Source organism: Opisthocomus hoazin, unplaced genomic scaffold (assembly GCF_030867145.1).
Source record: "Opisthocomus hoazin isolate bOpiHoa1 unplaced genomic scaffold, bOpiHoa1.hap1 HAP1_SCAFFOLD_381, whole genome shotgun sequence".
Taxonomy (NCBI): Eukaryota; Metazoa; Chordata; class Aves; order Opisthocomiformes; family Opisthocomidae; genus Opisthocomus; species Opisthocomus hoazin.
In genome coordinates this window covers 1-26,157 of record NW_027448775.1, presented here as the reverse complement: position 1 = coordinate 26,157, position 26,157 = coordinate 1, and the positions used below count along the sequence as shown (strand labels likewise).

The following is a 26,157-nucleotide window of genomic DNA, read 5'->3' as shown; positions in this document are numbered from 1 at the left end:
TGGGGACAGGGACCTGAGGGGACCCGATGGCAGCCAGAGACCCCGCAGGGTGAGGCCTGGGGGGCGTCAGTGCCCGGGGGGTGTTGGGGTGCTGACGTCCACCCCCCCATGGTGGCATCCCCATGATGGCGTCCCTCCACGGCGGTGTCCCCATGGCATTGCCCCACGGTGATGTCCCCATGGCGGTGTTGCCATGGTGTTGCCCCATGGCGTTGCCCCACAGTGGCGTCCCCACGGTGGTGTCCCCATGATGGTGTCCCCACAGTGGCATCTCCACGGTGGCATCCCCACGGCGGTGTCCCCATGGCATTGCCCCATGGCGGTGTCCCCATGGTGTTGCCCCATGGTAGTGTCCCCCCAGTGGTGTCCCCACGGTGATGTCCCCATGGTATTGCCCCATGGCAGCGTCCCCATGATGGTGTCCCCCCAGTGGTGTCCCCACGGCGGTGTCCCCACGGTGATGTCCCATGGCAGCGTCCCCATGATGGTGTCCCCACAGTGGTGTCCCCACAGCGCTGTCCCCATGATGGTGTCCCCATGGCGTTGCCCCATGGCATTGCCCCGTGGCGATGTCCCCGTGGCGATGTCCCCATGGTGTCCCCATGGTGATGTCCCTGTGGCGATGTCCCCATGGTGTCCCCATGGTGATGTCCCCATGGTGGTGTCTCCATGATGTCCCCATGGCATTGCCCCACGGCATTGTCCCCACGGCGGTGTCCCCACGGCGGTGTCCCCACGGCGGTGTCCCCATGGCGATGTCCCTATGGCGATGTCCCCACGGTGTCCCCATGGCGATGTCCCCATGGTGTCCCCACGGTGGTGTCCCGTGACGATGTCCCCATGGCGATGTCCCCACCGGTGTCCCCGTGGCGATGTACCTGTGGTAATGTCCCCATGGTGATGTCCCCCCGGTGTCCCCATGGTGATGTCCCCGTGACGATGTCCCCGTGACGATGTCCCCATGGCGTCCCCGTGGTGATGTCCCCACGGCGATGTCCCCCCGGTGTCCCCATGGTGGTGTCCCATGGTGATGTCCCCATGGCGTCGTCCCCATGGCATCCCCATGGCGACGTCCCCCCTGGCGATGTCCCCCTGGCGGTGTCCCTGTGTCCCCATGGCTGGCGGTGTCCCCATGGCGGTGTCCCCATGGCGATGTCCCCATGGTGTCCCCATGGCGGTGTCCCCATGGTGTCCCCGTGGCGGTGTCCCCATGGTGGTGTCCCCATGGTGATGTCCCCATGGTGTCCCCATGGCGATGTCCCCCGGTGTCCCCCAGGGCTGGCAGTGTCCCCATGGCATCCCCACGGTGGTGTCCCCATGGCGATGTCCCCATGGTGATGTCCCCATGGCGGTGTCCCCCCAGCGATGTCCCCCGGTGTCCCTGTGTCCCCAGGGCTGGCGGTGTCCCCATGGCGGTGTCCCCATGGTGATGTCCCCGTGACGATGTCCCCATGGCGTCCCCGTGGTGATGTCCCCGTGGTGATGTCCCCCCGGTGTCCCCATGGCGGTGTCTCCATGGTGTCCCCATGGCATTGCCCCATGGCGATGTCCCCGTGGCGGTGTCCCCATGGCGATGTCCCCCGGTGTCCCCGTTGTCCCCAGGGCTGGCGGTGTCCCCATGGCGATCTCCCCACGGCGATGTCCCCCATGGTGGTGTCCCCGTGGCGGTGTCCCCATGGTGTCGCCATGGTGATGTCCCCATGGTGGTGTCTCCATGGTGTCCCCATGGCATTGCCCCGTGGCGATGTCCCCATGGCGGTGTCCCCGTGTCCCCAGGGCTGGCGGTGTCGGGGTACCTGAACTGGCGGCGGACGTGGCGCACAACTTCACGGACGGGCTGGCCCTGGGCGCCTCCTTCCTGGCGGGGCCGGCGCTGGGGACGGTGACGGCGGTGACGGTGCTGCTGCACGAGCTGCCCCACGAGGTGGGCGACTTCGCCATCCTGGTGCAGGCCGGCTGCAGCAAGCGCCAGGTGAGGGGGGGGGGGGGGACCCCAGGTACGGCCAGGGGCTCCCAGTATGGGCCAGGGCTCCCCAGTATGGCCAGGGGATCCCCAGTGTCCCCCAGTGCCTCCCAGTGTCCCCCAGTGTCCCCAGTCCCCAGGGTGTCCTCATCCAGGCCGGCTGCAGCAAGCGCCAGGTGAGGGGGGGGGGGACCCCAGTATGGCCAGGGGCTCCCCAGTATGGCCCAGGGCTCCCCAGTATGGGCCAGGGTCCCCCAGTATGGCCTGGGGCTCCCCAGGTGTCCCCAGTCCCCAGGGTGTCCTCATCTAGGCCGGCTGCAGCAAGCACCAGGTGAGGGGGGGGAGGGGACCCCCGTATGGCCAGGGGCTACCCAGTATGGCCCAGGGCCCCCCAGTACAGCCCGGGGCTCCCCAGTATGGCCCGGGGTCCCCCAGTGCCCCCCAGGTGTCCCCCAGTGTCCCCAGTCCCCAAGGTGTCCTTGCCCAGGCCGGCTGCAGCAAGCGCCAGGTGAGGGGGGGGACACAAGTCCCCAGTGCCCCCCAGTCCCCCCCGTCCCCCCTGTCCCCTGGTGTCCTCGGTGCCCCCAGTGCCCCTGGTCCCTCAAGTCCCCCAGTCCCCTCCAGTCCCCCTGAGTCCCCCTCAAGTCCCCCCGGTCTCCCCAGTGCCCCCCAGTCCCCCCGTGTCCCAGTCCCCCTGAGTCCCCTGTGCCCCCCAGTCCCCTGGTGTCCTCGCTGCCCCTGGTCCCCCCCAGTCCCCCCCAGTTCCCCCCTGTGCCCCCAGTCCCCCCAGTCCCCCCGAGTCCCCTTGTGCCCCTGGTCCCTCCCAGTCCCCCCCAAGTCCCCCTGAGTCCCCCCGTCCCCCCAAGTCCTCCCGTTGACCCAGTCCCCCAGTCCCCCCCAGTCCCCCCAGTTCCCCCCAAGTCCCCCAGTGCCCCCCAGTCCCCCTGAGTCCCCCTGTGCCTCCCAGTCCCCTGGTGTCCTCGGTGCCCCTGGTCCCCCCCAGTCCCCCCCAGTCCTCCCCAGTTCCCCAGTCCTGTGCCCCCCCAGTCCCCTCAAGTCCCCCCGAGTCCCCCCATGCCCCCAGTCCCCCCGAGTCCCCTTGTGCCCCTGGTCCCCCTGAGTCCCCCCCCAGTCCCCCTGAGTCCCCCCCAAGTCCCCTGACTCACCCTGTGCCCCCAGTCCCCTGGTGTCCTCAGTGCCCCTGGTCCCCCCAGTCCCCCCCAGTCCCCCCCAGTGCCCCCAGTCCCCCTCAAGTCCCCCAGTCCCCCCGAGTCCCCCTGTGCCCCAGTTCCCCCCAGTTCCGCCCGAGTCACCCCGTGCCCCCAGTGCCCCCCAGTCCCCCCGAGGTCCCCCAGTGCCCCCCAGTCCCCCGAGTCCCCCCGTCCCCCCAGTCCCCCCCAGTCCCCCCCAGTGCCCCCAGTCCCCCCAGTCCCCCTCAAGTCCCCCAGTCCCCCCGAGTCCCCCTGTGCCCCAGTTCCCCCCAGATTCCGCCCGAGTCACCCCGTGCCCCCAGTGCCCCCCAGTCCCCCTGAGTCCCCCTGTGCCTCCCAGTCCCCTGGTGTCCTCGGTGCCCCTGGTCCCCCCAGTCCCCCCCAGTCCTCCCCAGTTCCCCCAGTCCTGTGCCCCCCAGTCCCCCTCAAGTCCCCCCGAGGTCCCCCCATGCCCCCAGTCCCCCCGAGTCCCCTTGTGCCCCTGGTCCCCCTGAGTCCCCCCCCAGTCCCCCTGAGTCCCCCCAGTCCCCCTGACTCACCCTGTGCCCCCAGTCTCCTGGTGTCCTCAGTGCCCCTGGTCCCCCCCAGTCCCCCCCAGTGCCCCCAGTCCCCCCAGTCCCCCTCAAGTCCCCCAGTCCCCCGAGTCCCCCTGTGCCCCAGTTCCCCCAGTTCTGCCCGAGTCACCCCGTGCCCCCAGTGCCCCCCAGTCCCCCCGAGTCCCCCAGTGCCCCCCAGTCCCCCGAGTCCCCCCGTCCCCCCAGTCCCCCCAAGTCCCCCCCAGTCCCCCTCAAGTCCCCCAGTCCCCCCGAGTCCCCTGTGCCCTGGTCCCCCCAGTTCCCCCCGAGTCCCCCCATGCCCCCAGTGCCCCCCAGTCCCCCCGAGTCCCCCAGTCCCCCGAGTCCCCCCGTCCCCCCAGTCCCCCCCAGTGCCCCCAGTCCCCCTCAAGTCCCCCAGTCCCCCCGAGTCCCCCTGTGCCCCTGGTCCCCCCAGTTCCCCCCGAGTCCCCCCAGTCCCCCCCAGTCCCCCCCAAGTCCCCCAGTCTCCCCGAGTCCCCCCATGCCCCCAGTGCCCCCCGGTCCCCCCCAGTCCCCCCATTGACCAGTCCCCCCGAGTCCCCCTGTGCCCCTGGTCCCCCCAGTTCCCCCCGAGTGCCCCCATGCCCCCAGTGCCCCCCAGTGCCCCCCAGTCCCCCGGTCCCGGCGGGGGTCCCCGTCCCGACGCCCCTCTCCCCGCAGGCCATGCGGCTGCAGCTGGTGACGGCGCTGGGGGCGGTGGCGGGGGCCGCCTGCGCGCTGCTGGCGGGGGGCGCGAGCCCGGCCCCGGGGGTCCTGCCCTTCACCGCCGGCGGCTTCATCTACCTGGGCGCCGTCTCGCTGCTGCCCGAGCTGCTGCGCGACGCCGGCCCGCGCCAGGCCCTGCGCCAGCTGCTGGGGCTGCTGGCCGGGCTCGCCATGATGGCCGCCATCGCCTGCTACGAGTAGGGGGCTCCACAGCCCCCCCTGAGCCCCCCCGAGACCCCCCACCAGGCCGTGGGGCTGCTGTGGCCTCGCCATGATGGCCGCCATCGCCTGCTACGAGTAGGGACCCCCAGAGACCCCCCCCGAGCCCCCCACCAGGCCATGGGGCTGCTGGCCGGGCTCGCTGTGATGGCCGCCATCGCCTGCTGCGAGTAGGGACCCCCAGAGACCCCCCCGAGCCCCCCACCAGGCCGTGGGGCTGCTGGTGGCCTCGCCATGATGGCCGCCATCACCTGCTGCGAGTAGGGACCCCCAGAGACCCCCCCCTGAGCCCCCCCAAGACCCCCCACCAGGCGTGGGGCTGCTGGCCAGGCTCGCCATGATGGCCGCCATCGCCTGCTACGAGTAGGGACCCCCAGAGACCCCCCCGAGCCCCCCACCAGGCCGTGGGGCTGCTGGTGGCCTCGCCATGATGGCCGCCATCACCTGCTGCGAGTAGGGACCCCAGAGACCCCCCCCGAGCCCCCCCCAGGCCCTGTGGCTGCTGGCCGGGCTCGTCATGATGGCCGCCATCGCCTGCTACGAGTAGGGGGCCACAGAGCCCCCCCTGAGCCCCCCCGAGCCCCCCCCCAGGCCGTGGGGCTGCTGGTGGCCTCGCCATGATGGCCGCCATCGCCTGCTACGAGTAGGGACCCCCAGAGACCCCCCCTGAGCCCCCCACCAGGCCATGAGCCCCACGAGGCTGGTGCCTTGCCATGATGGCTGCCATCACCTGCTACAAGTAGGGGGCTGCTGGACCCCCCCCCGAGCCCCCCGAGATCCCCCCCAGGACCTGGGGCTGCTGGCCGGGCTCGCCATGATGGCCGCCATCGCCTGCTACGAGTAGGGACCCCCAGAGACCCCCCCGAGCCCCCCACCAGGCCGTGGGGCTGCTGGTGGCCTCGCCATGATGGCCGCCATCACCTGCTGCGAGTAGGGACCCCCAGAGACCCCCCCGAGCCCCCCCCAGGCCCTGTGGCTGCTGGTGGCCTCGTCATGATGGCCGCCATCACCTGCTGCGAGTAGGGGGCTGCTGGACCCCCCTGAGCCCCCCCGAGCCCCCCCCCAGGCCGTGGGGCTGCTGGTGGCCTCGCCATGATGGCCGCCATCGCCTTGTGTGAGTAGGGACCCCCAGAGACCCCCCCAAGACCCCCACCAGGCCGTGGGGCTGCTGGCCGGGCTCGCTGTGATGGTCGCCATCGCCTGCTACGAGTAGGGGGCTCCACAGCCCCCCCTGACCCCCCCACCCGAGACCCCCCACCAGGCCGTGGGGTTGCTGGCCGGGCTCGCCATGATGGCCGCCATCGCCTGCTGCGAGTAGGGACCCCCAGAGACCCCCCCGAGCCCCCCCCAGGCCATGGGGCTGCTGGTGGCCTTGCCATGATGGCCGCCATCACCTGCTGCGAGTAGGGACCCCCAGAGACCCCCCCCGAGCCCCCCACCAGGCTGTGGGGCTGCTGGCCGGGCTCGCCATGATGGCCGCCATCGCCTGCTGCGAGTAGGGACCCCCAGAGACCCCCCCCGAGCCCCCCCCAGGCCCTGTGGCTGCTGGTGGCCTCGTCATGATGGCCGCCATCACCTGCTGCGAGTAGGGGCTGCTGGACCCCCCTGAGCCCCCCCGAGCCCCCCCCCAGGCCGTGGGGCTGCTGGTGGCCTCGCCATGATGGCCGCCATCGCCTTGTGTGAGTAGGGACCCCCAGAGACCCCCCCAAGACCCCCACCAGGCCGTGGGGCTGCTGGCCGGGCTCGCTGTGATGGTCGCCATCGCCTGCTACGAGTAGGGGGCTCCACAGCCCCCCCTGACCCCCCCCCCGAGACCCCCACCAGGCCGTGGGGTTGCTGGCCGGGCTCGCCATGATGGCCGCCATCGCCTGCTGCGAGTAGGGACCCCCAGAGACCCCCCCGAGCCCCCCCCAGGCCATGGGCTGCTGGTGGCCTTGCCATGATGGCCGCCATCGCCTGCTACGAGTAGGGACCCCCAGAGACCCCCCGAGCCCCCCCGAGACCCCCCACCAGGCCATGGGGCTGCTGGCCGGGCTCGCCATGATGGCTGCCATCACCTGCTACGAGTAGGGACCCCCAGAGCGGTGGGGGCTCTGGCTGGTCCGGGCTCGGCCAGGTGATGGCAGCCATCGCCTGCTGTGAGTAGGGGGCTGCCGGCCCCCCCCCGCCTGCCCCCCAGCTGTGGGGCTGGGGAGGGGGAGCCAGGTTTAGGCAGGACCCCCCCCCCCCCCAGCCATGCTCTGGACCAAAGCGGGGGTCCTGTGGCTCCCCAGTTTGGGGGGGGGGGGGTGTCTCCATGTGATGGGAGGGGGCTCCCTGCCATGGGGGGTGGTCCCTGCGATGGGAGGGGGGCTCCCTGTGATGGAGGAGGTCTCCATGTGATGGGGGGGGGTCTCCCTGCCATGGGGGGGCTCCCTGTGATTGGGGGGGGTGTCCCTATGATGGGTGGGGGTCTCCCTGCCATGGGGGGGTCTCCCTACCATGGGGGGGGGGGGTGTCCGTGTGATGGGAAGGGGCTCCCTGCAAAGGGGGGGGGGCCCTGCCATGGTAGGGGGGCTCCCTGAGATTGGGGGGGGGTCCTGCCGCGATGGGGGGGGCTCCTGTAATGGGAGGGGTCTCCATATGATAGGAGGGGGTTGACTGCCATGGGGGGGGCTCCCTATGATGGGGGGGTGTCCCTGCGATTGGGGGGGCTCCATATGATGGGAGGGGGCTCCCTGTTAAAGGGGGGTGCTCCCTGCCATGGGGGAGGTGTCCCTGCAAATGGGAGGGGGGCTCCCTGTGATGGGGGGGGTGTCTCCATATGATGGGAGGGGGTTCCCTGTCTTGGGGGGGGCTCCCTGTGATGGGAGGGGGCTCCCTGCCATGGGGGGGGGGGGCGGGACTCCCTGTCGGGGGGGGCTCCATAAGATGGGAGGGGGCTCCCTGCCGGGGGGGGGGGGGCCTCCCTGGGGTGGTGGGGGCTCCCTTCGATGGGGAGGGTCTCCCTGTGATGGGGGGGTTTCCCTGCCATGGGGGGGCTCCCCGTGGCGGGGGTGGGGACCAAGGGGGGGGTGACACCCGGGGGGGGGGGGTGATGCGTTGCCGGGCGGGTTTCGGGCCGCGGGGGGGGATTTTTTTATTATTAACGAATGTAGCGGCTGGCGGGTTTGATTAATTAAAGAGGAAAAGGCCGAGCCGAGCCGGCGGGGCCCTGAGGGGATCCGGGGGGGGGGGCCAAAACCCGGGGGGGGGGGCGGGGGGAAAGCGGCTTGGAGGATGAGGACTGACCATAGAGCGCGGGCGCAGAGCGGCGCGGGCGGCGCCCTTCCCGCTGCCCCTCGCTGGTCACTTCCGGTGCCGCCATGGGCTCGGCCGCGCGCCTCGGCGGGGCGCTCGCGCTGGTGACAGGTGGGGGGGGGGGGGGAGGGGGGATCCCCACGCGGGGCGGGGCCTCGCGTGACGTGGGGGGATCCCCGGGACACGTGGGGGGGTGGGGACACCCCCCTGCCAGTGACATGGGGTGGGAGGGGGGTGACACCCCACGCGCGGCCCTGTGGGAACCCGCACGAGCCCCTGGGGCGGGGGGGGACCCACGGGGGGGGGGGGGGGGCCGCTGAGCCCACGAGTGACACTTGGGGGGTGCAAACCCCTCACGGTTGACGCTTCTGGGGGGGACGATCCACGGGTGACACTTGGGGGGGATGGAGCCCCCCATGGGTAACACTGGGGGGGGGGGACGGACCCCATGGGTGAACTTGGGGGGGGTAGACCCCACGGGTGACACTCGGAGGGGGGACATGACCCCCTGTGTGGTACCGGGAGGTGACAGAGACCCCGAGGGGGGGTGTCTGCAGTGGGACCCCCTACCCACGCGTGACCCCCATCCACGTGTGACCCCACATCCGTGTTCCCCCCACCCTTGACCCCCCCCACTCGTGACCCCCACCCACCCTTGATCCCCCACATATGTTCCCCCACACGTGACCCCACCCACACGTGTTCCCCCCGTGACCACCGACGCGTGACCCCCCCACCTGTGACCCCCCACCCATGATCCCCTGTGACCACCCACGTATGACTGCCCACCCACCCGTGACCACTGACGCATGACTCCCACCCACCCGTGACACCACGCATGACCACACCCACGCGTGACCCCACATATGTTCCCCCACCCGTGACCCCCCACCCGTGACCCCACCCACGCGCCACTCTCCCACCCGTGACCCCCACCCACCCGTGACCCCCCACACGTGTTCCCCCACCCATGACCCCACCACCCACCCGTGACCCCACCCACACGTGTTCCCCCCACCCCCTGACCCCCCAAGCGTGACCCCCCACGCGTGACCCCCCACCTGTCACCCCACCCACGCATATTGCCCCCGACCTGTGTCCCCCCCACCCGTGACCCCCCCCACCCGTGACCCCCCAACCCATGACCCCCCCACGCGTGTTCCCCCCGACGTGACCCCACCCGTGAACCCCACCCGTGACCCCCACCCGTAACCTCACCCAACCATGACCCCACCCACCCGTGACCCCACCCACGCGTGACCCCCATCCGTGACCCCACCCACGCGTGACCCCCCACTCGTGTCCCCCCAGGCGGTGCCAGCGGCATCGGCCGCGCCATCTGCGCCCGCCTGGCGGGGGAAGGCGCCCGCGTGGCCGTGGCCGACCGGGACGAGGAGGGGGCGCGGGCCACGGCGGGGGGGCTCCCGTGGGGGGGGGACACCCCCCACGCGGGGAGCGGGGACCCCCCCGTGCCCTCCCCCCACGCCGCCTTCCCCGTGGACGTGGCTTCCGCCCCCAGCGTCGCCCGCTGCTGGAGCGCGTCCAGGTAACCCCCCCCCCCCCAAAAAAAAAAACACGAGGGGGGGGTCCGGGGTGGCCCCCCCACGCCCACCCCCACCCCCCCCACGCAGGAACATTTCGGGGCCCCCCCCGGGGTGTGCGTGGGCTGCGCCGGCGTCACGAGGGACGAGTTCCTGCTGCGGCTGGGGAGGGGCACTTCCGCGAGGTGCTGGGGGTCAACCTGACGGTACGGGGGGGGGGACAGGGGACAGGGGGGGACACCGGGACCTGGGGGGGACACGGGGACAGGGGGGGACATGGGGACGTGGGGGGGACATGGGGACAGGGGGGGACACGGGGGGATGTGGGGACAAGGGGGGTCAGGAGGGGGATGGGGGGGCAGAGAGGACATGGGGGGACATGGGGACGTGAGGGGACACGGGGGATGTGGGGGGACATGGGGGGGCACAGGGACACAGGGATGTGGGGGACACGGGGGGATGTGGGGGGGACATGGGGGGGACATGGGGGACACAACATGGGGGGGACAGGGGGAGATGGGGGGGCACGGGGACAGGGGGGATGCAGGGGGACGGGGGGACACGGGGGGGGCACAGGGAGCCGGGGGGACACGGGGACACGGGGGGACGTGGGGGCCACAGGGACATGCGGATGTGAGGGGACATGGGGGTGTGGGGGGGACACGGGGGGCACCTGGGGGGGGACATGGGGGAGGACAGGGGAACACGGGGGACAGGGACGGGGACATGGGGGGGACAGGGGTGGGGACACGGGGACACGGGTGGGACATGGAGGGACAGAGGGACATGGGGGGGTTAAGGGGGGATGGGGACGGGGGGGGCACAACGTGGGGGGACACGGGACAGGGGGACAGGGGGACATGGGGGGGACAGGAGGGGACATGGGGATGGGGGGGCGTGAAGGGACACAGGGGGGACACAGGGACAAGAGGGAACACGGGGGGGGCAACGACAACATGGGGGGGTCACGGGGACAAGGGGGGTCACAGGGGGGACAGGGGGCCGGGAGGGGACATGGGGGGGGGGACACGTGGCCGTGGGTGCCAACCGTGTCACCCCAGGAGCCCCCCCCGTGTCCCCCTCCCCCCCCAGGGGACGTTCCTGGTGACGCAGGCGGTGGCCCGGGCGCTGGTGGCCGCGGGGGCCCCGGGGGGGTCCATCGTCCACGTGGGCAGCGTGGTGGGCAAGGTGGGGGTGGGGGGGCACCCGCCACGCGTGGCACCCCCACCCCCCACGAGGCACCCCCCCCGCGTGGCACCCCCACCCCCCGCGTGGCACCCCCACACGTGTCACTGTCCTGCATGTCACCACCCCCACAGATGTCACCCCCACACGCGTGTCACCTCCCCACGGGTGTCACCCCCCCGTGTGTAACCCCCCCACGGGTGTCACCCCCCACACGTGTCACCCCCACGTGTGTCACCCCCCACGGGTGTCACCCCCCACGTGTGTCACCCCCCACATGTGTCACCCCCACGCGTGTCACCACCCCCGCGTGTGTCACCCCCCACACGTGTCACCCCCACGCGTGTCACCCCCACGCGTGTCACCACCCCATGTTTTCAGCCCCATGCGTGTCACCCCCACACACGTCACCCCACACGTGTCACCCCCACACGTGTCACCACCCCACCTATGTCACCCCCCACGCGTGTCCCCCCCGCATGCCACTACCCCCGTGTGTCACCGCCCCCCCCACGCGTCACCCCCCCACGCGTGTCACCCTCGCATGTCCCCCCCACGTGTCACAACCTCTCCACGCGTGTCACCCCCCACGCGTGTCACCCCCGTGTGTCACCCCCACGCATGTCACCCCCCCATGTGTGTCACCCCCCCACGCGTGTCACCCCCCACGTGTGTCACCCCCCACGCGTGTCACTTCCCCACGTGTGTCACCCCCCCCACACATGTCACCCCCCACGGGTGTCACCCCCACGCGTGTGTCACCCCCCACATGTGTCACCCCCCACGTGTGTCACTTCCCCACGTGTGTCACCCCCCCACGGGTGTCACCCCCCCACGTGTGTCACCCCCCCACATGTGTCACCCCCCCACGTGTGTCACTTCCCCACGTGTGTCACCCCCCCACGGGTGTCACCCCCCCACGCATGTCACCCCCCCCACGCGTGTCACCCCCCACAGGTGTCACCCCCCACGCATGTCACCCCCCCACGCGTGTCACCCCCCCACACATGTCACCCCCCCACACATGTCACCCCCCCACGCGTGTCACCCCCACAGGTGTCACCCCCACGCGTGTCACCCCCCACGCGTGTCACCCCCCACGCGTGTCACCCCCCACGGGTGTCACCCCCCACGCGTGTCACCCCCCCCCCCCCCCCCGTGTCCCCCCCCCAGGTGGGCAACCTGGGCCAGGCCAACTACGCGGCGGCCAAGGCGGGGGTGGAGGGGCTGACGCGGAGCTGCGCCAAGGAGCTGGCCAGGTGGGGGGGCGCGGGGGGGGACACGGGGGGGGGACACGCGGGAGGGGGTGACACGGGGAGGGGGTGGGGACACGGGGGGTGGGGACACACGGGGGGGGAGACACGGAGTGGTGACACAGCAGGGGGGACATGCGGGGGGGGATGGGGGGGTGACACGCAGGGGGGTGACACGCAGGGGGGACACGTGGAGGGGACACGTGGGGGGGTGACACTCGGGGGTGACACGTGGGGGGGCTGACACGCATGCGGGGTGTCACACGTGGGGGGTGACACGCATGGGGGTGACGTGTGGGGGGTGACACGTGTGGGGGTGACACATGGGGGTGGTGACACGCAGGACACTGACACATGGGGTGACACGCGTGTGGTGGTAACACGCGTGCATGGTGACACATGGGAGTGACACGCATGGGGGTCACGCGTGGGGGTGGTGACATGGGGGGTGACACGGGGGGGGTGTGACAGGTGGGCAGTGGTGACATGCGTGAGGGATGACACATGTTAGGCGTGACATGCGTGGGGGGTGGTGACACGCATGGGGGTGACGCGGGGGGGTCACGGGGGGGTGGTGACGCGTGAGGATGACAGGCGTGGGGGGTGACATGTGTGGGGGGTGGTGACACACGTGGGGGGTGACACCCATGGGGGATGACATGTGGGGTGGTGACACGTGGGGGTGACATTGTTGGGGGTGGTGACACGCGTGTGGTGACACGTGTGGGGGGACAGGTGTGGGGGTGACACACCTGAGTGGGTGGTGACACATGTGGGGGGTGGTGACACACATGGGGGGGGGTGACACACATGGGGGGTGATGCGTGGGGGGTGACACGCAGGGGGTGACACCCGTGGGGGGGTGACACACGTCGGGGTGACATGGGTGGGGGGTGGTGACACGCATGGGGGGGACACACGTGGTGGGGAACACGCATGGGGGTGACTCGTGGGTGACACGTGTGGGAGGACACGTGGGGGGTGACATGCGGGGTGGTGACACCTGGGGGTGACACGCATGGGGTGGTGACACGTGGGGGGGGGGTCACACATGGGGGGGGTCACGCATGTGGGGGTCACGCGTGTCCCTGTCCCCCCCCAGGTTCGGGATCCGGTGCAACGTGGTGCTGCCGGGGTTCGTCGTCACCCCCATGACGGCCAAGGTGCCCCCCAAGGTGCTGGCGAAGGTGAGGGGGGGGGCGTGGGGGGGTCACGCGTGGGGGGGACACGCGTGGGGGGTGACACTCGGGGGGGGTGACACTCGGGGGGGGCACACGCGTGGTGACGCGGCGCTGGCTCAGTTTGCAGGGATGGTGCCGCTGGGACGCCTCGGGGAGCCGGAGGGTGAGTGGGGGGGGTGGGGGGGGTCACGCGTGGGGGGGTCACGCGTGGGGGGGTCACCATGGCGTGTCCCCCCCCCAGACGTGGCGGACGTCTGCGCCTTCCTGGCCTCGGGGGACAGCAGCTACGTGACGGGGGCCAGCCTGGAGGTGACAGGTGGGGGCCCCCCCCCGTGCCCCCCCCCCCCACCCGTGTGTCCCCTCCCCCCCGTGTCCGTGTCCCCGGGGGGTGGGGGGTCCCTTGCCATCCCCGTCACCCCCCCCCTGTGTCCCCCCTGTGTCTGTGTCCCCCTATCCCCACCATGTCCCCATGTTCCCCCCCCCCATGTCCCCCTCGTGCCCCCCCACGTGTCCCTATGTCCCCACAGGGTCCCTGTGACGCCCCCCCAGTGTCCCCCCCCCCGCGTGTCCTCAACCCCCCCCCCCCGTGTCCCCATCCCCGCGGGGTCCCCATGTGCCCCCCCATGTCCCCAGGGCCCCCCCTCGTGCCACCCCCTCGTGTCCCCATCCCCACAGGGTCCCCATGTGCCCCCCCCCCGCGGTGTCCCCCCCCCATGTCCCCATCCCCATGGGGTCCCCATGAGCCCCCCCGGGGTCCCCCCGGTGCCCCCCCCCGTGTCCCCATGCCTCCCCCCCGGTGCCCCCCCCCGTGTCCCCACCCCCCCCATGTCCCCATGGCCCCCCCCGTGTCCCCATGCCCCCCCCCCGATGTCCCCCCCCCACCAGCTCTCTGCTTCCAGGGGGTCTCTTCATGTGACGGAGCCGGCCCTGCCCCCCCCCCCCCGTGGCACCGCCCCCCCCCAAAATAAACGGGGGGCGCCCCCCCCTCCCCCGCCACTGCCTCTGCTCCTGCGTGGGGTGATGGGGGGGGCGCTCGGGGGGGGTCCCCACTCGGACACCTGGGTCCCCTGCCCGGGGTGACAAGGGGGGGGTCTCGGGGGGGGGGGGGTTCCTTACTCAGACGCCTGGGTCCCCTGTCCTGCGTGGGGTGACAAGGGGGGGTCTCGAGGGGGGGGGTCCCGGGGGGCTGGGAATTCTCAAGGGAGGTCTCGGGGGGGTCCCCACTCGGACGCCTGGGTCCCCTGCCCGGGGTGAGAAGGGGGAGTCTCAGGGGGGTCTCGAGGGGGGGGGTCCCCACACCCGGCCGCCTGGGTCCCCCCGCCCTGCCTCAGTTTCCTCCCCTCCCCCCCGGGCCGGGACAATGGGGGCGGGGGGGAGGGGCGGGGGGGGAGGGGCGGCGGGGGGGGGGAGGGGCGGGGGCCCCGTTTGAAGCCGGCGCCCGGTGGGGCCGCGGAGATGCCGCCCATTGACGGCCCCGTCACTCGGGGCAACCGGGCCTTGGTGGGCCGGGGGGGGGGGGTCCCGGGGGTCCCCGCGCTGGGTGGCCCCCACCCGGGGGGGGGGGGGAGGCCCCGGCTTTGTGCCCCGCCGGCCTCCGCCCCCTCCCCCGCCATTGCCGGGCCGCGGGGCGAGCGGGAGCGGCGGGGCCGGCCCGAGGGAGCGCTCCGGACGGCGGGGTTCGAGGGGGCGGCGGGGGGGGGGCGGGGGGGGGGGGACCCCTCGGGTGGGCGGGGGGGGAGGGGACACCGGGGGGGGGGGGGGGGGGGGGCTCGGTCACCGTGGAGACGGGGATGCTGCCCGGTGGGTCCCGACCCGGTCCCGGTGGTCCCTGGACCCCCCCGGGATGCTCAGACCCGGTCCCGGGGGACCCCGACCACCCCCCCGATGCCCCGACCCGGTCCTTAACGGACCTCGGACCCCCCCGGGGTGTCCTGACCCGGTCCCCGGTGGAATCCGGACCCCCCCGGTGGACCCCGACCCGGTCCCGGTGGTCCCCGGACCCCCCTCCTCGATACCCAGACCCGGTCCTTAGCGGACCACGGACCCCCCCGGGATGCCCCAGCCCGGTCCCGGTGGTCCCCGTAGCCCCCCCCCCCGAAGCTCAGACCCGGTCCCGGTGGTCCCTGAACGCCCCCGGGATGTCCCGACCCAGTCCCCGACGGACCCCGACCCGGTCCCGGGGATCCCCAACCCGCCCCTCGATGCCCCAACCCGGTCCCCGGTGGTCCCTGGACCCCCCCGAGATGCCCAGACCCGGTCCCCGTGGAAATCCGGACCCCCCCGGGGGACCTCGACCAGGTCCCCGGTGGTCCCCGACCCCCCCCGATGCCCCGACCCCGTCTCTAACGGAGCCGGACCCCCCCCGGGATGCCCCGACCGGCTCCCGGTGGTCCCCGGACCCCCCCCCCCCCCGATGCTCAGACCTGGTCCTTAACGGACCATGGACCCCCCCGCGATGTCCCGGACCCGGTCCCGGTGGTCCCTGGACCCCCCCGGGATGTCCCAACCCGGTCCCCGGTGGAATCCGGACCCCCCCGGTGGACCCCGACCCGGTCCTTAACGGACCCCGGTCCCCCCCGGGACGCCCCGATCCCATCTCGGTGGTCCCTGACCCCCCCCAGTGCCCCGACCCGGTCCCGGTGGTCCCTGAACCCCCCCGGGATGCCCCGACCCGGTCCCCGACGGACGCCGACCCGGTCCTGGTGGTCCCTGGACCCCCCGGGATGGCCCAGCCCCGTCCCCGGTGGAATACGGACCCCCCCGGGATACCCCGACCCCTTCCCGGCTGACCCCGACCCGGTCCCTAACGGACCCCGACCCCCCCCCGGGATGCCCCGACCCGGTCTCGGGGGGCCCCAGACCCCCCCCCATCCCCGGTGGGTCCTGACCCGCTCCCGGTAGAGCCGGATCCGCTCCCCGCGCTGCTCCTGCCCGGTCCCGACCCCCCGCCCGGTCCCGAGCATCCGCCCCCCGGTACCGAACCCCCCCCGTCCCCAGCATCCCCCCCCCCCGCGTGTCACCGCCGGCCGCGACGGGAAGCAGCGATCGCGGCGGGGCCGCCCCTCCCGGTTCTGCGGCTGCACGGGGCGGCCCCGGTACCGGGGAGGGGGGGGGTCTGTGGGGCGGGGGGTCCCGGTGCCCCCCCCCCATCTCCGAGCACCGGCTCGTGATTGTCCAAACGCAATTCTTGTGTGGGCGGCCGAGAGTTGGGTGTGGACGTCGTGAGCCGGGGCTGCACCGGCACCGGGCACCGGGGGCACCGGGGGCACCGGGGGGGGCACCGGGGGGGAGCACCGGGGGGGCTCCGGGGGAGGTTAACGAGGGCAGAGCCGGGGCTCCCACCGGCACCAGGCACTGGGGGGCACGACGGGGGGCACCGGGGGGCAGAGCCGGGCTCCCACCGGCACCGGGGGCACCGGGGGGGGTCGAGGGGGGGGGAACCGGGGGGAAGAGCCGGGGCTCCCACCGCCACCGGGCACCGGGGGGCACCGGGGGGAGTGGGAGGTATCGGGGGGACGTTGGGGGAGCGGCACCGGGGGACAGAGCCGGGCTCCCACCGGCACCGGGCGGGGCACGGGGCGAGCTCCGGGGGGGTTACCGAGGGCAGAACCGGGGCTCCCACCAGAACCGGGCACCGGGGGCACCGGAGGAGGGGTACCGGGGGGAAGTGCCCGGCTTCTACCGGTATCGGGCACTGGGGGCACCGGGGGGGGACCGGGAGGGACCGGGGGGGCACCGGCGGGCAAAGCCGGCCTCCCAGCTGCACCGGGGGCACCGGGGTGGGCACCGGGGGGGACCGGGGGGCTCCGGGGGGGGTTACCGAGGGCAGAACCGGGGCTCCCACCGACCACGGGCACCGGGAGCGGACGGGACCCTCGGGGCTCCCCCCCGCAAGACCCCCGGGACCGGGACTGGACCCCCGGAACCAGACCCCCGGGGCTCGCTACCGGCACCGGCACCGGGACAGGGACCCCGGGAACCCCCCCCCCAACTCCCGGGACTCCCCCCCCCGACCCCCAGGACCCCCCCCAGACCCCCGGGACCGGACCCCCGGGACCCCCCCACCTCCCACCCCCGGGAGCCGGGGGGGCTCCGCGCAGAGCCGGGTCTCCCTTCCGGGATGGCGGGGAGGGGACGGGGGGAACCCCGGGGCTGCCCCCCAACCGCCGCCGCCGGGGGCGCCGAGGCCCCGCCCTCATCCCTTGACCCGCCCCCTGGGCCGTCAGCCCCTCCCCCGCGTGCCTAGCGGGATTCCCAGCCCCGCCCCTCCGGCGCTCAGGCCCCGCCCTGCCGCTCTCCCATTGGTCGAGCCTCCCCGTCGGCGGGGCGAGACGCGTGGAAACGGAGAGCGCGCGGGCGATGAATCCTATTGGCCGTCGGAAGCGGCGGGAAAAATCCCGCGGCTTTGATAGGCTGCAAGGTGGGGGGGGCGGGGAGGGGAGCGGTGGGGGGGGGGGAAGGCGGGTCGGCGCGGCGGGTGACGTCATCACGGCGGGCCGGCAGGAAGTGACGCGCTGTCCGGGCGCCGCCTCCTCGGGCCGAGCGGCAGGAAGCGGGGCGGGGGGGGGCCGCCGGTCGGCACCGGGGATCCTGCGGCGTCCCCGCCCGCCATGGCCGCCCCCGCCAACGCCCAGAGCGCCAGCAAGACCTGGGAGCTGAGCCTCTACGAGCTGCACCGCACCCCGCAGGTGGGGGGCGCCGGGGGGGGGCCTCAGCCTGGGGGAGGGGCGGGGGGGGGAGGGCGTCTGTCACCCCAGAAACCCGGGGGAGGGGGCAAAGGGGGGGGTCTCCGGGGTGGGGGAGGGCGTCTGTCACCTCAAAAACCCGGGAGGGGGGCACGGGGGGGTCCCCAGGGGAGGGTCTGTCACCCCACAAACCCCGAGGGGGGGAACGGGGGGGTCCCGGGGTGGGGGCAGCGTCTGTCACCCCAAAACCCCGGGAGGGGGTCACAGAGGGGTGTTCCCAGGGTGGGGGAGGGCGTCTGTTACCCCAAAAAACCCGGGGGGGCCGGGCTCAGGGGTGGTCCCAAGAGTGGGGTGATGGCGTCTGTCACCCCACAGACCCGTGGAGGGGGGCACAGGGGGGGGACCCCAGGGTTGGGGGGTGTCCCCGGAGTGGGGGAACGGCACCTGTCACCCCAAAAACCCGGGGGGGCCGGGCTCGGGGGGGGTCCCCCGGGTGGTGGACACCGTTTTGTCACCCCACAAACCCTGTGGGGGGGCACGGGAGGGGGTCTCCAGAGCCGAGGGGTGTCCCCGGGGTGGGGGATGGCATCTGTCACCCCCAAACCGGGGGAGGGGGGCACAGGGGGCGTCCTTAATATGGGGGGGTGTCCCTGGGGTGGGGGACAGTGTCTGTCACCCCCAAACCCGGGGGGGCCGGGCTCAGGGGGAGTGCCAAAGGTGGGGGACAGCATCCTGTCACCCCACAAACCCGTGGGGGAAGGCACAGGAGGGTGTCCCCAGGGTTCGGGGATGTCCCCGGGGTGGGGGACAGCATCCTGTCACCCCACAAACCCGTGGAGGGGGACACAGGGGGTGTCCCTGGGGGGTGACAGCATCCTGTCACCCCACCACCCAGGGGAGAGGGGCCCACGGGGGGGGCACAGCCTCCCGCCCCCCCCCAGCACCCGAAGAGAGGGGGTGTCACCGCTCCGGGCGACAGCACCCCGTCACCCCCCACCCCAGGGGAGCCGAGCCAGCTCGGGGTGCCCCACCCCAGGGTGGGGGGGACACACCCCCCGGGTCCCGGCTGGCGCGGTGACGTGGCGCTGCCCCCCCCCCCGCCCCCCCAGGAGGCCATCATGGACGGGACGGAGATCGCGGTGTCGCCGCGCAGCCTGCACAGCGAGCTGATGTGCCCCATCTGCCTGGACATGCTGAAGAACACCATGACCACCAAGGAGTGCCTGCACCGCTTCTGCTCCGACTGCATCGTCACCGCGCTGCGCAGCGGGTACGGCCCCCCCGGACCCCCCAGACCCCCGGCCGGACCCCCCTGGGTGTCACTGCCTTGCCCTGAGCTCCCCCCGCGTCACCACCTCACCATGAGCTCCCCCCGCGTGTCATCATCTCCCCCCGCGTGTCACCACCTCCCCACGAGCTCCTCCACGCGTGTCACCACCTCGTCCTGAGCTCCCCCACGCGTGTTAACACCTCCCCATGAGCTCCCCCCGCATGTCACCACCTCCCCATGAGCTCCCCACGCGTGTCACCACCTCCCCATGAGCTCCCCACGCGTGTCACCACCTCCCCATGAGCTCCCCACGCGTGTCACCACCTCCCCATGAGCTCCCCACGCGTGTCATCATCTCCCCATGAGCTCCCCACGCGTGTCATCATCTCCCCACGCATGTCACCACCTCGCCCTGAGCTCCCCCCGGGTGTCACCACCTCGCCCTGAGCTCCCCACGCGTGTCATCAACTCCCCACGAGCTCCCCACGCGAGTCACCACCTCCCCATGAGCCCCCCACGCGTGTCACCACCTCCCCACGAGCTCCCCACGCGTGTCATCATCTCCCCACACATCACCACCTGGCCCTGAGCTCCCCACGCGTCATCATCTCCCCACGAGCTCCCCACGCGTGTCATCATCTCCTCACGCATGTCACCACCTCGCCCTGAGCTCCTCACGCATGTCACCACCTCACCATGAGCTCCCCCCGCGTGTCATCATCTCCCCCCGCGTGTCACCACCTCACCCTGAGCTCCTCACGCGTGTCATCATCTCTCCACGCGTGTCACCACCTCCCCATGAGCTCCCCACGCGTGTCATCATCTCCCATGAGCTCCCCACGCGTGTCATCATCTCCCCACGCATGTCACCACCTTGCCCTGAGCTCCCCACGCGTCACCACCTCCCCATGAGCTCCCCACGCGTGTCATCATCTCCCCCCGGGTGTCACCACCTCGCCCTGAGCTCCCCCCGGGTGTCACCACCTCGCCCTGAGCTCCCCCCGCGTGTCACCACCTCCCCACGAGCTCCCCACGCGTGTCATCATGTCCCCACGAGCTCCCCACGCGTGTCATCATCTCCTCACGCATGTCACCACCTCGCCCTGAGCTCCCCCCGCGTGTCATCATCTCCCCCCGCGTGTCACCACCTCACCACGAGCTCCCCCCGCGTGTCATCATCTCCCCCGCGTGTCACCACCTCCCCATGAGCTCCCCACGCGTGTCATCATCTCCTCACGCATGTCACCACCTCGCCCTGAGCTCCCCCCGCGTGTCACCACCTCCCCACGAGCTCCCCACGCGTGTCATCATCTCCCCCGCGTGTCACCACCTCCCCATGAGCTCCCCCGCGTGTCACCACCTCCCCATGAGCTCCCCACGCGTGTCACCACCTCCCCATGAGCTCCCCACGCGTGTCACCACCTCACCATGAGCTCCCCACGTGTGTCATCATCTCCTCCACGTGTCACCACCTCCCCATGAGCTCCCCACGCGTGTCACTACCTCACCATGAGCTCCCCCCGCGTGTCATCATCTCCTCCCACGTGTCACCACCTCCCCACGAGCTCCCCCCGCGTGTCATCATCTCCCCCCGCGTGTCACCACGTGAGCTCCCCCCGCGTGTCACGGCCTCACGCCTGTCCCCTCGCAGGAACAAGGAGTGCCCCACCTGCCGGAAGAAGCTGGTGTCCAAGCGGTCGCTGCGGCCGGACCCCAACTTCGACGCGCTCATCTCCAAGATCTACCCGAGCCGGGACGAGTACGAGGCCCACCAGGACCGCGTGCTGGCCAAGCTCAGCCGGCTCCACAACCAGCAGGCGCTCAGCAGCAGCATCGAGGAGGGGCTGAAGATGCAGGCCATGCACCGGTGGGACCCCGGCCTGGGGCACCGTGGGGGACCCCTCCGTCGCGTGGCGGGGGGGAGGGCTGGGGGCATCCGGAGCCTTGGGGTCAGCGGCTCCATGTCCCGATGGAGACTGGTGGTGCTCCTCAGGGGTCCGTACTGGGACCAGTATGGTTCTGTGTCATCATAGATGATGTGTACCACCACCATCCCTTTGACCTGGTCTTCCACAAGGTTCTCCTCTCTCCAGTTGGACCATTGGGTGGATCAGGGATTGGATGGGTGGTGGCATCCAGAGAGTTGTGGTCAACGGCTCCATGTCCAGATGGAGAGCGGTGACCAGTGGTGCTCCTCAAGGGTCCATACTGGGACCAGTACGGTTCCATATCATCATCAGTGACGTGTACAACCACCTTTTCTTTGATCTGGTCCTCCACAAGGTTCTCCTCTCTCCAATTGGACCATTGGGTGGATCAGGAATTGGATGGGTGGTGGCACCCAGCCAGTTGTGGTCAACGGCTCCATGTCCAGATGGAGAGCAGTGACCAGTGGTGCTCCTCAGGGATCCATACTGGGACCAGTACGGTTCCATATCGTCACTGATGGCATGTGCCACCAATCATCCCTTTGAGCTGGTCCTCCATAATGTTCTCCTCTCTCCAGTTGGACCATTGGGTGGATCAGGAATTGGGTGGGTGGTGGCACCCAGCCAGTTGTGGTCAACGGCTCCATGTCCGGATGGAGAGCGGTGACCAGTGGTGCTCCTCAGGGGTCCATACTGGGACCAGTACGGTTCCATATCATCATTGATGGCATGTGCCACCATCATCCCTTTGAGCTGGTCCTCCATAATGTTCTCCTCTCTCCAGTTGGACCACTGGGGATCAGGAATTGGTGGGTGGTCTTAGCAAGAGCATGATGGTCAATGGCTCCATGTCCGGATGGAGAGCGGTGACCAGTGGTGCTCCTCGGGGGTCCGTACTGGGACCAGTACGGTTCCATATCACCACCGATGACGTGTGCCACCACCTTCCATTTGACCTGATCCTCCACCATGTTCTCTCTTGGTTGGACAGCGTTGATGGCTGGAGCTTGGGTGGATCAGGGATTGGGTGGGTGGTGGCACCCAGACAGTTGTGGTCAACAGCTCCATGTCCAGATGGAGACCAGTGGTGCCCCTCAGGATTCCATACTGGGACCAGTACGGTTCCATATCACCATTGATGATGTGTGCCACCATCATCCCTTTGACCTGGTCCTCCACAATGTCCTCCTCTCAGTTGGACCGTTGGGGATCAGGGGTTGGGTGGGTGGTGGCACCCAGAGAGTCGTGATGATGGCGGTGCCCATCAAGGATCCATACTGGGGCACCCATCAAGGATCCATACTGGGACCAGTACCGTTCCCTATCTCCATCGCCCGCGCGGGCGGTGGGTTCGAGGGTGCCCTCAGCGCATTTGGTGGTGACCCGAGGCGGGGGGGGGCTGGGTGACCCCTGCTGACCCCCGCTGACCCCGGCTGACCCCCGCTGACCCCCGCTGACCCCCCCCTCCCCCGCAGGGCCCAGCGCGTGCGGAAGCTGCACCAGGAGTCGGACAACGCCACGTTCAGCGGCGGCGAGGACAACTGCGACAGCCGCTCGCACCTGAGCAACGCCTCGGCACCCAGCCACCCCGAGGCCGGGCCCAGCCGCAAGCGCTCCCGCGCCTCCGACGACTCCGGGCCCGAGCCCGACGCCGAGGCCCCGCACGAGGGGGGCGGCCGCGGGACCCCCGAGCCCGGCGCCGAGCCCGGCACCAGCGAGATCGAGCTGGTCTTCCGCCCGCACCCGCTGCTGGTGGAGAAGGGCGAGTACTCGCAGACCCGGTGAGCGCGGGGGAGGGGGGCGGGCGGGGGGACCCCCGGGACCCCCGAGGGGGGCGGGAAGGCGTCTCGCTCCTGCCGCCGGCCTCGGGCCTTCCTCCTTCTGCCCTCGCCCTCCTCTTCACTTCGCCCCTCGCCTGCTCCGCTGCTCCCTCCTGCTCTGCCCCTTGTCCGCACTCCTTCCTCCCCCTTTTTCCGTGCTCCTTCCTCCCCTTTTTCTGCCCTCCTTCCTCCCCTTTTTCTGCCCTCCTTCCTCCCCTTTTTCCCCCACCTTCCTCCCCTTTTTCCCCCACCTTCCTCCTCCTTCCTTTTTCCATCTCCCTCCTCCTCTTCCACCCTTCTTCCTCCCCCTGCTTCCCCCCTCCTTCTTCTCCTTCCTTTTCCCCTTCTTCCTCCTCCTCTTCCCCCTTTTCTGCCCTCCTTTCTCCCCTTGTCCGCCCTCCTTCCTCCCCTTTTTCCCCCACCTTCCTCCCTTCCCCCTCCTTCCTCCTCCTTCCTTTTTCCCATCTCCCTCCTCCTCTTCACCCTTCTTCCTCCCCCTGCTTCCCCCTTCTCCTTCCTTTTCCCCTTCTTCCTCCTCCTCTTCCCCCTTTTCTGCCCTCCTTCCTCCCCTCCTTCCTCCCGTTTTCCACCCTCCTTCCTCCCCATCCTTGCCCCCTTCTTCTTCTCCTTCCTCCTTTTCCCCTTCTCCCTCCTTCTCTTCCCCCTTTTCTGCCCTTCTTCCTCCCTTTTCCCCCCCTTCTTCCCCCTCCTTCCTCCTTTCCCCCTCCTTCTTCTCCTTCCTCCTTTTCCCCTTCTCCCTCCTCTTCCCCCTTTCCTGCCCTCCTTACTACTCCCTTTCCTCCTCCTTCTTCTCCCTCCTCGTTTTTTCCCTTCCTTTTTCCCTTCCCCCTCCTCCTCTTCCCCTTTTTTCCGCCCTCCTTCCTCCCCCTCCTTCCTCCTTTCCCCCTCCTTCTTCTCCTTCCTCCTTTTCCCCTTCTCCCTCCTCTTCCCCTTTTCCTGCCCTCCTGACTCCTCCCTTGCGTCCTCCTTCTTCTCCGTCCTCGTTTTCCCCTTCCCCCTCCTCCTCTTCCCCCTTTTCCGCCCTCCTTCCTCCCCTTTTCCCCTCCTTCTTCCCTTCCCCTCCTCCCTTCCCCCTCCTTCCCCCTTTTCCTTTTCCTCTTCTTCCTGATTTTCTTCTTCTTGCTCCTCCTCTCATTTCTCTTTTCCCTCTTTCCTTTTCCTACCTTACCCCTTCTTTCCCTCTTTCACTCTCATCTTCCCTTCCCGTCGTTTCCCCCGTTCCTTTCCCTCATTTCCTCCCTCTCCTATCTTTCTTTCTCCTCCTCTCTCCATCTTTTTCCCTTCTTCCTTCTCCTTTTTCCTCCTCCTCCTCTTCCCCTTCTCCCTATCTCATCTCTTTCCTTTCCCTTCTGTTCTCTTTTCCCTTTCTTTTGTTTTCTTTTTTCTTCCTTTTCCCTTCCTTATTTTTTCCTTTTCCCTTCCTTTTTTCTTTTCTCTTTTCTTTCCTCTTCTTTTTCTTTTCCTTTTCCTCTTTCCCTTTTCCTGTCTCATCTTTTTTCTTTCCCTTTTCTTCCGTTCTCTTTTCTTGTCCCTTTTGTCTACTTTCTTCCTTTTCCGTTCTCTTTTTTCTGCCTATTTTTCCTTTCTCTTTTCTATTCTTTATCTTTTTTCTTTTTCTTTTTTCCTTCATTTCCCTTCCCCATCTTTCCCTTTTCTTTCCCCTTTCCCTTTTCTTTCCCCTTTCCCTTTTCTTTCCCCTTTCCCTTTTCTTTCCCCTTTCCCTTTTCTTTCCCCTTTCCCCTTTCCCTTTCGCTTTCCCTTTCGCTTCCCCTTTCCCCTTTCCCCTTTCCCCTTTTTTCCCCTTTCCCCTTTTCCCTTTTCTTTCCCCTTTTCCCTTTTCCTTTTCTTTCCCCTTTTCCCTTTTCCTTTTCTTTTCCCTTTTCCCTCTCCTTTCCCTTTTCTTTTCCCTTTTCCCTTTTCCCTTTCTCCTTTTCTTTTCCCTTTCCCCTTTTCTTTCCCCTTTCCCCTTTTTTTCTTTCCCTTTTTCCCTCCCCCCCCCGGCTCCGACCTGCCCCCTCGTGCCCCCCAGCTACGTGAAGACCACCGCCAACGCCACGGTCGACCACCTCTCCAAGTACCTGGCGCTGCGCATCGCGCTGGAGGAGGCCCCGGGCCCCGGCCCCGAGGCGGCCGCCGGCCTGGACGAGGTCAGCGAGAAGCAGTACACCATCTACATCACCACGCCCGGGGGGGCCTTCACGGTACGGGGGGGGGCCGGGGGGGCGGGGGGGGCCGGGGGTGCCCACGGGGGGGTGACCCCGCCTCTCTGCCCCCCCCCAGACCCTCAACGGGTCCCTGACGCTGGAGCTGGTGAACGAGAAGTACTGGAAGGTCAGCAAGCCCCTGGAGCTCTACTACGCGCCCACCAAGGAGCAGAAGTAGGGGGGGGGGAGGCCCAGGACCCCCCCCGAAGCCCTGGAGACCCCCCCACAGCCCTTGGGGACCCCCAGAGCCCTTGGGGACCCCCCATGGCCCTTGGGATCCCCCCAGGGTCCCCCGGACTGGTGGGGGGCTCCTGAAGGGGTCTGTGTCTCTGGAGCGGCGGTGGGGTGATGCTGGGGGGGGGGGGGGGGGGGGGGGCGGGGCGGGACGGGACACGGGGGGGGGTAGTGGTCCCCTGTCACCTGCTGGGGGGGGGACAGTCCCAGGGTATCCCCCCCCAGGAAGGATTGGGATGGGGTGGTCCCCAGTGCCCCCCAGGTGGCGATGGGGGGGGTGGACACTGCCCCAGTGCCCCCCCCCCCGGGAGGGGTCTGGGGGGGGGGGGGACACACAGCCCCAGTGCCCCCAGGAACGGGGGGTGAGCTCCTGGTGCCCCCCCCTCCCCCGGGGAGGGACAGGGCAGGTCACAGTCCCCTGGGGAAGGGGGGGGAGACCCCAGGGACCCCCCCCCCATGGTTGTGCCACCCCCCCACAGGTAGCAGAGGTGTCTGGGGGGGACACAAGTGCCCCTCCCCCCTCCCAGGACCCCCGGCCCCCCCCCGCTGTCGGCAGCAGCAATAAATCAGCGCTCGGGGCCCTCCTGCTCCTCCTGTCCTTTATCCACGCGCGGGGGGGGGGGTGTCTTGGAGGGGCCACAGCGGGACAGACAGACGGCTCGGGGGGGGGGACAGACAGACAGACCCCCCCCCTCAGAAGTTGGGTTTGTGCTTCTTGAGCTCCACCATGAGGTGGTGGATGTTGATGAGCTCGGCGCGGGCCGGCAGCGAGCGCAGCGGCGGCTGCGCCAGGACTTTGTGGAAGCGGTGGTAATACTGGATCAGCTGCGTCAGGGCGCCCTGGGGGAGCGCGGGGGGGGGGGGTCAGGGGGGGCTGGGACCA

At 70.5% G+C, this 26,157-nt stretch overlaps 3 protein-coding genes across 3 annotated transcripts; all 3 read left to right on the top strand.

Moving 5' to 3' along the window:
• Positions 1–1,739: 1,739 nt before the first annotated feature.
• Positions 1,740–6,750, top strand: LOC142359333 (zinc transporter SLC39A7-like). The gene is made up of 2 exons (XM_075411994.1): positions 1,740–1,972; positions 4,410–6,750. Exons 1-2 carry the CDS (start codon positions 1,745–1,747, stop codon positions 4,653–4,655), a joined length of 474 nt encoding a protein of 157 aa, XP_075268109.1. The 5' UTR covers positions 1,740–1,744; the 3' UTR covers positions 4,656–6,750.
• Positions 6,751–8,017: 1,267 nt separating this feature from the next.
• LOC142359331 ((3R)-3-hydroxyacyl-CoA dehydrogenase-like) lies at positions 8,018–14,106 on the top strand. Its single transcript, XM_075411991.1, is given in 11 exon segments — positions 8,018–8,063; positions 9,264–9,473; positions 9,476–9,498; positions 9,584–9,656; positions 9,659–9,699; positions 10,586–10,681; positions 11,852–11,937; positions 13,034–13,118; positions 13,233–13,275; positions 13,354–13,428; positions 14,012–14,106. Coding segments are annotated over 11 exon segments (795 nt in total). The 3' UTR covers positions 14,029–14,106.
• Positions 14,107–17,616: 3,510 nt separating this feature from the next.
• LOC142359332 (E3 ubiquitin-protein ligase RING2-A-like) lies at positions 17,617–25,304 on the top strand. The gene is made up of 6 exons (XM_075411992.1): positions 17,617–17,800; positions 18,907–19,067; positions 20,719–20,934; positions 22,471–22,776; positions 24,866–25,037; positions 25,117–25,304. The coding sequence occupies exons 1-6, from the start codon at positions 17,723–17,725 to the stop codon at positions 25,216–25,218; spliced, it is 1,035 nt and encodes a 344-aa protein (XP_075268107.1). The 5' UTR covers positions 17,617–17,722; the 3' UTR covers positions 25,219–25,304.
• Positions 25,305–26,157: the final 853 nt, after the last annotated feature.

What these genes read in the sequence shown, in the direction of transcription:
- LOC142359332 (XM_075411992.1), top strand. Translation starts at nt 17,723, where the DNA reads ATGGCCGCCCCCGCCAACGCCCAGAGCGCCAGCAAGACCTGGGAGCTG. An exon ending in AGCTGCACCGCACCCCGCAG is followed by an intron (nt 17,801 to 18,906) that starts GTGGGGGGCGCC and finishes CCGCCCCCCCAG; the next exon opens with GAGGCCATCATGGACGGGAC. An exon ending in CGCCCGGGGGGGCCTTCACG is followed by an intron (nt 25,038 to 25,116) that starts GTACGGGGGGGG and finishes GCCCCCCCCCAG; the next exon opens with ACCCTCAACGGGTCCCTGAC.
- LOC142359333 (XM_075411994.1), top strand. Translation starts at nt 1,745, where the DNA reads ATGTCCCCATGGCGGTGTCCCCGTGTCCCCAGGGCTGGCGGTGTCGGG. An exon ending in CCGGCTGCAGCAAGCGCCAG is followed by an intron (nt 1,973 to 4,409) that starts GTGAGGGGGGGG and finishes CTCTCCCCGCAG; the next exon opens with GCCATGCGGCTGCAGCTGGT.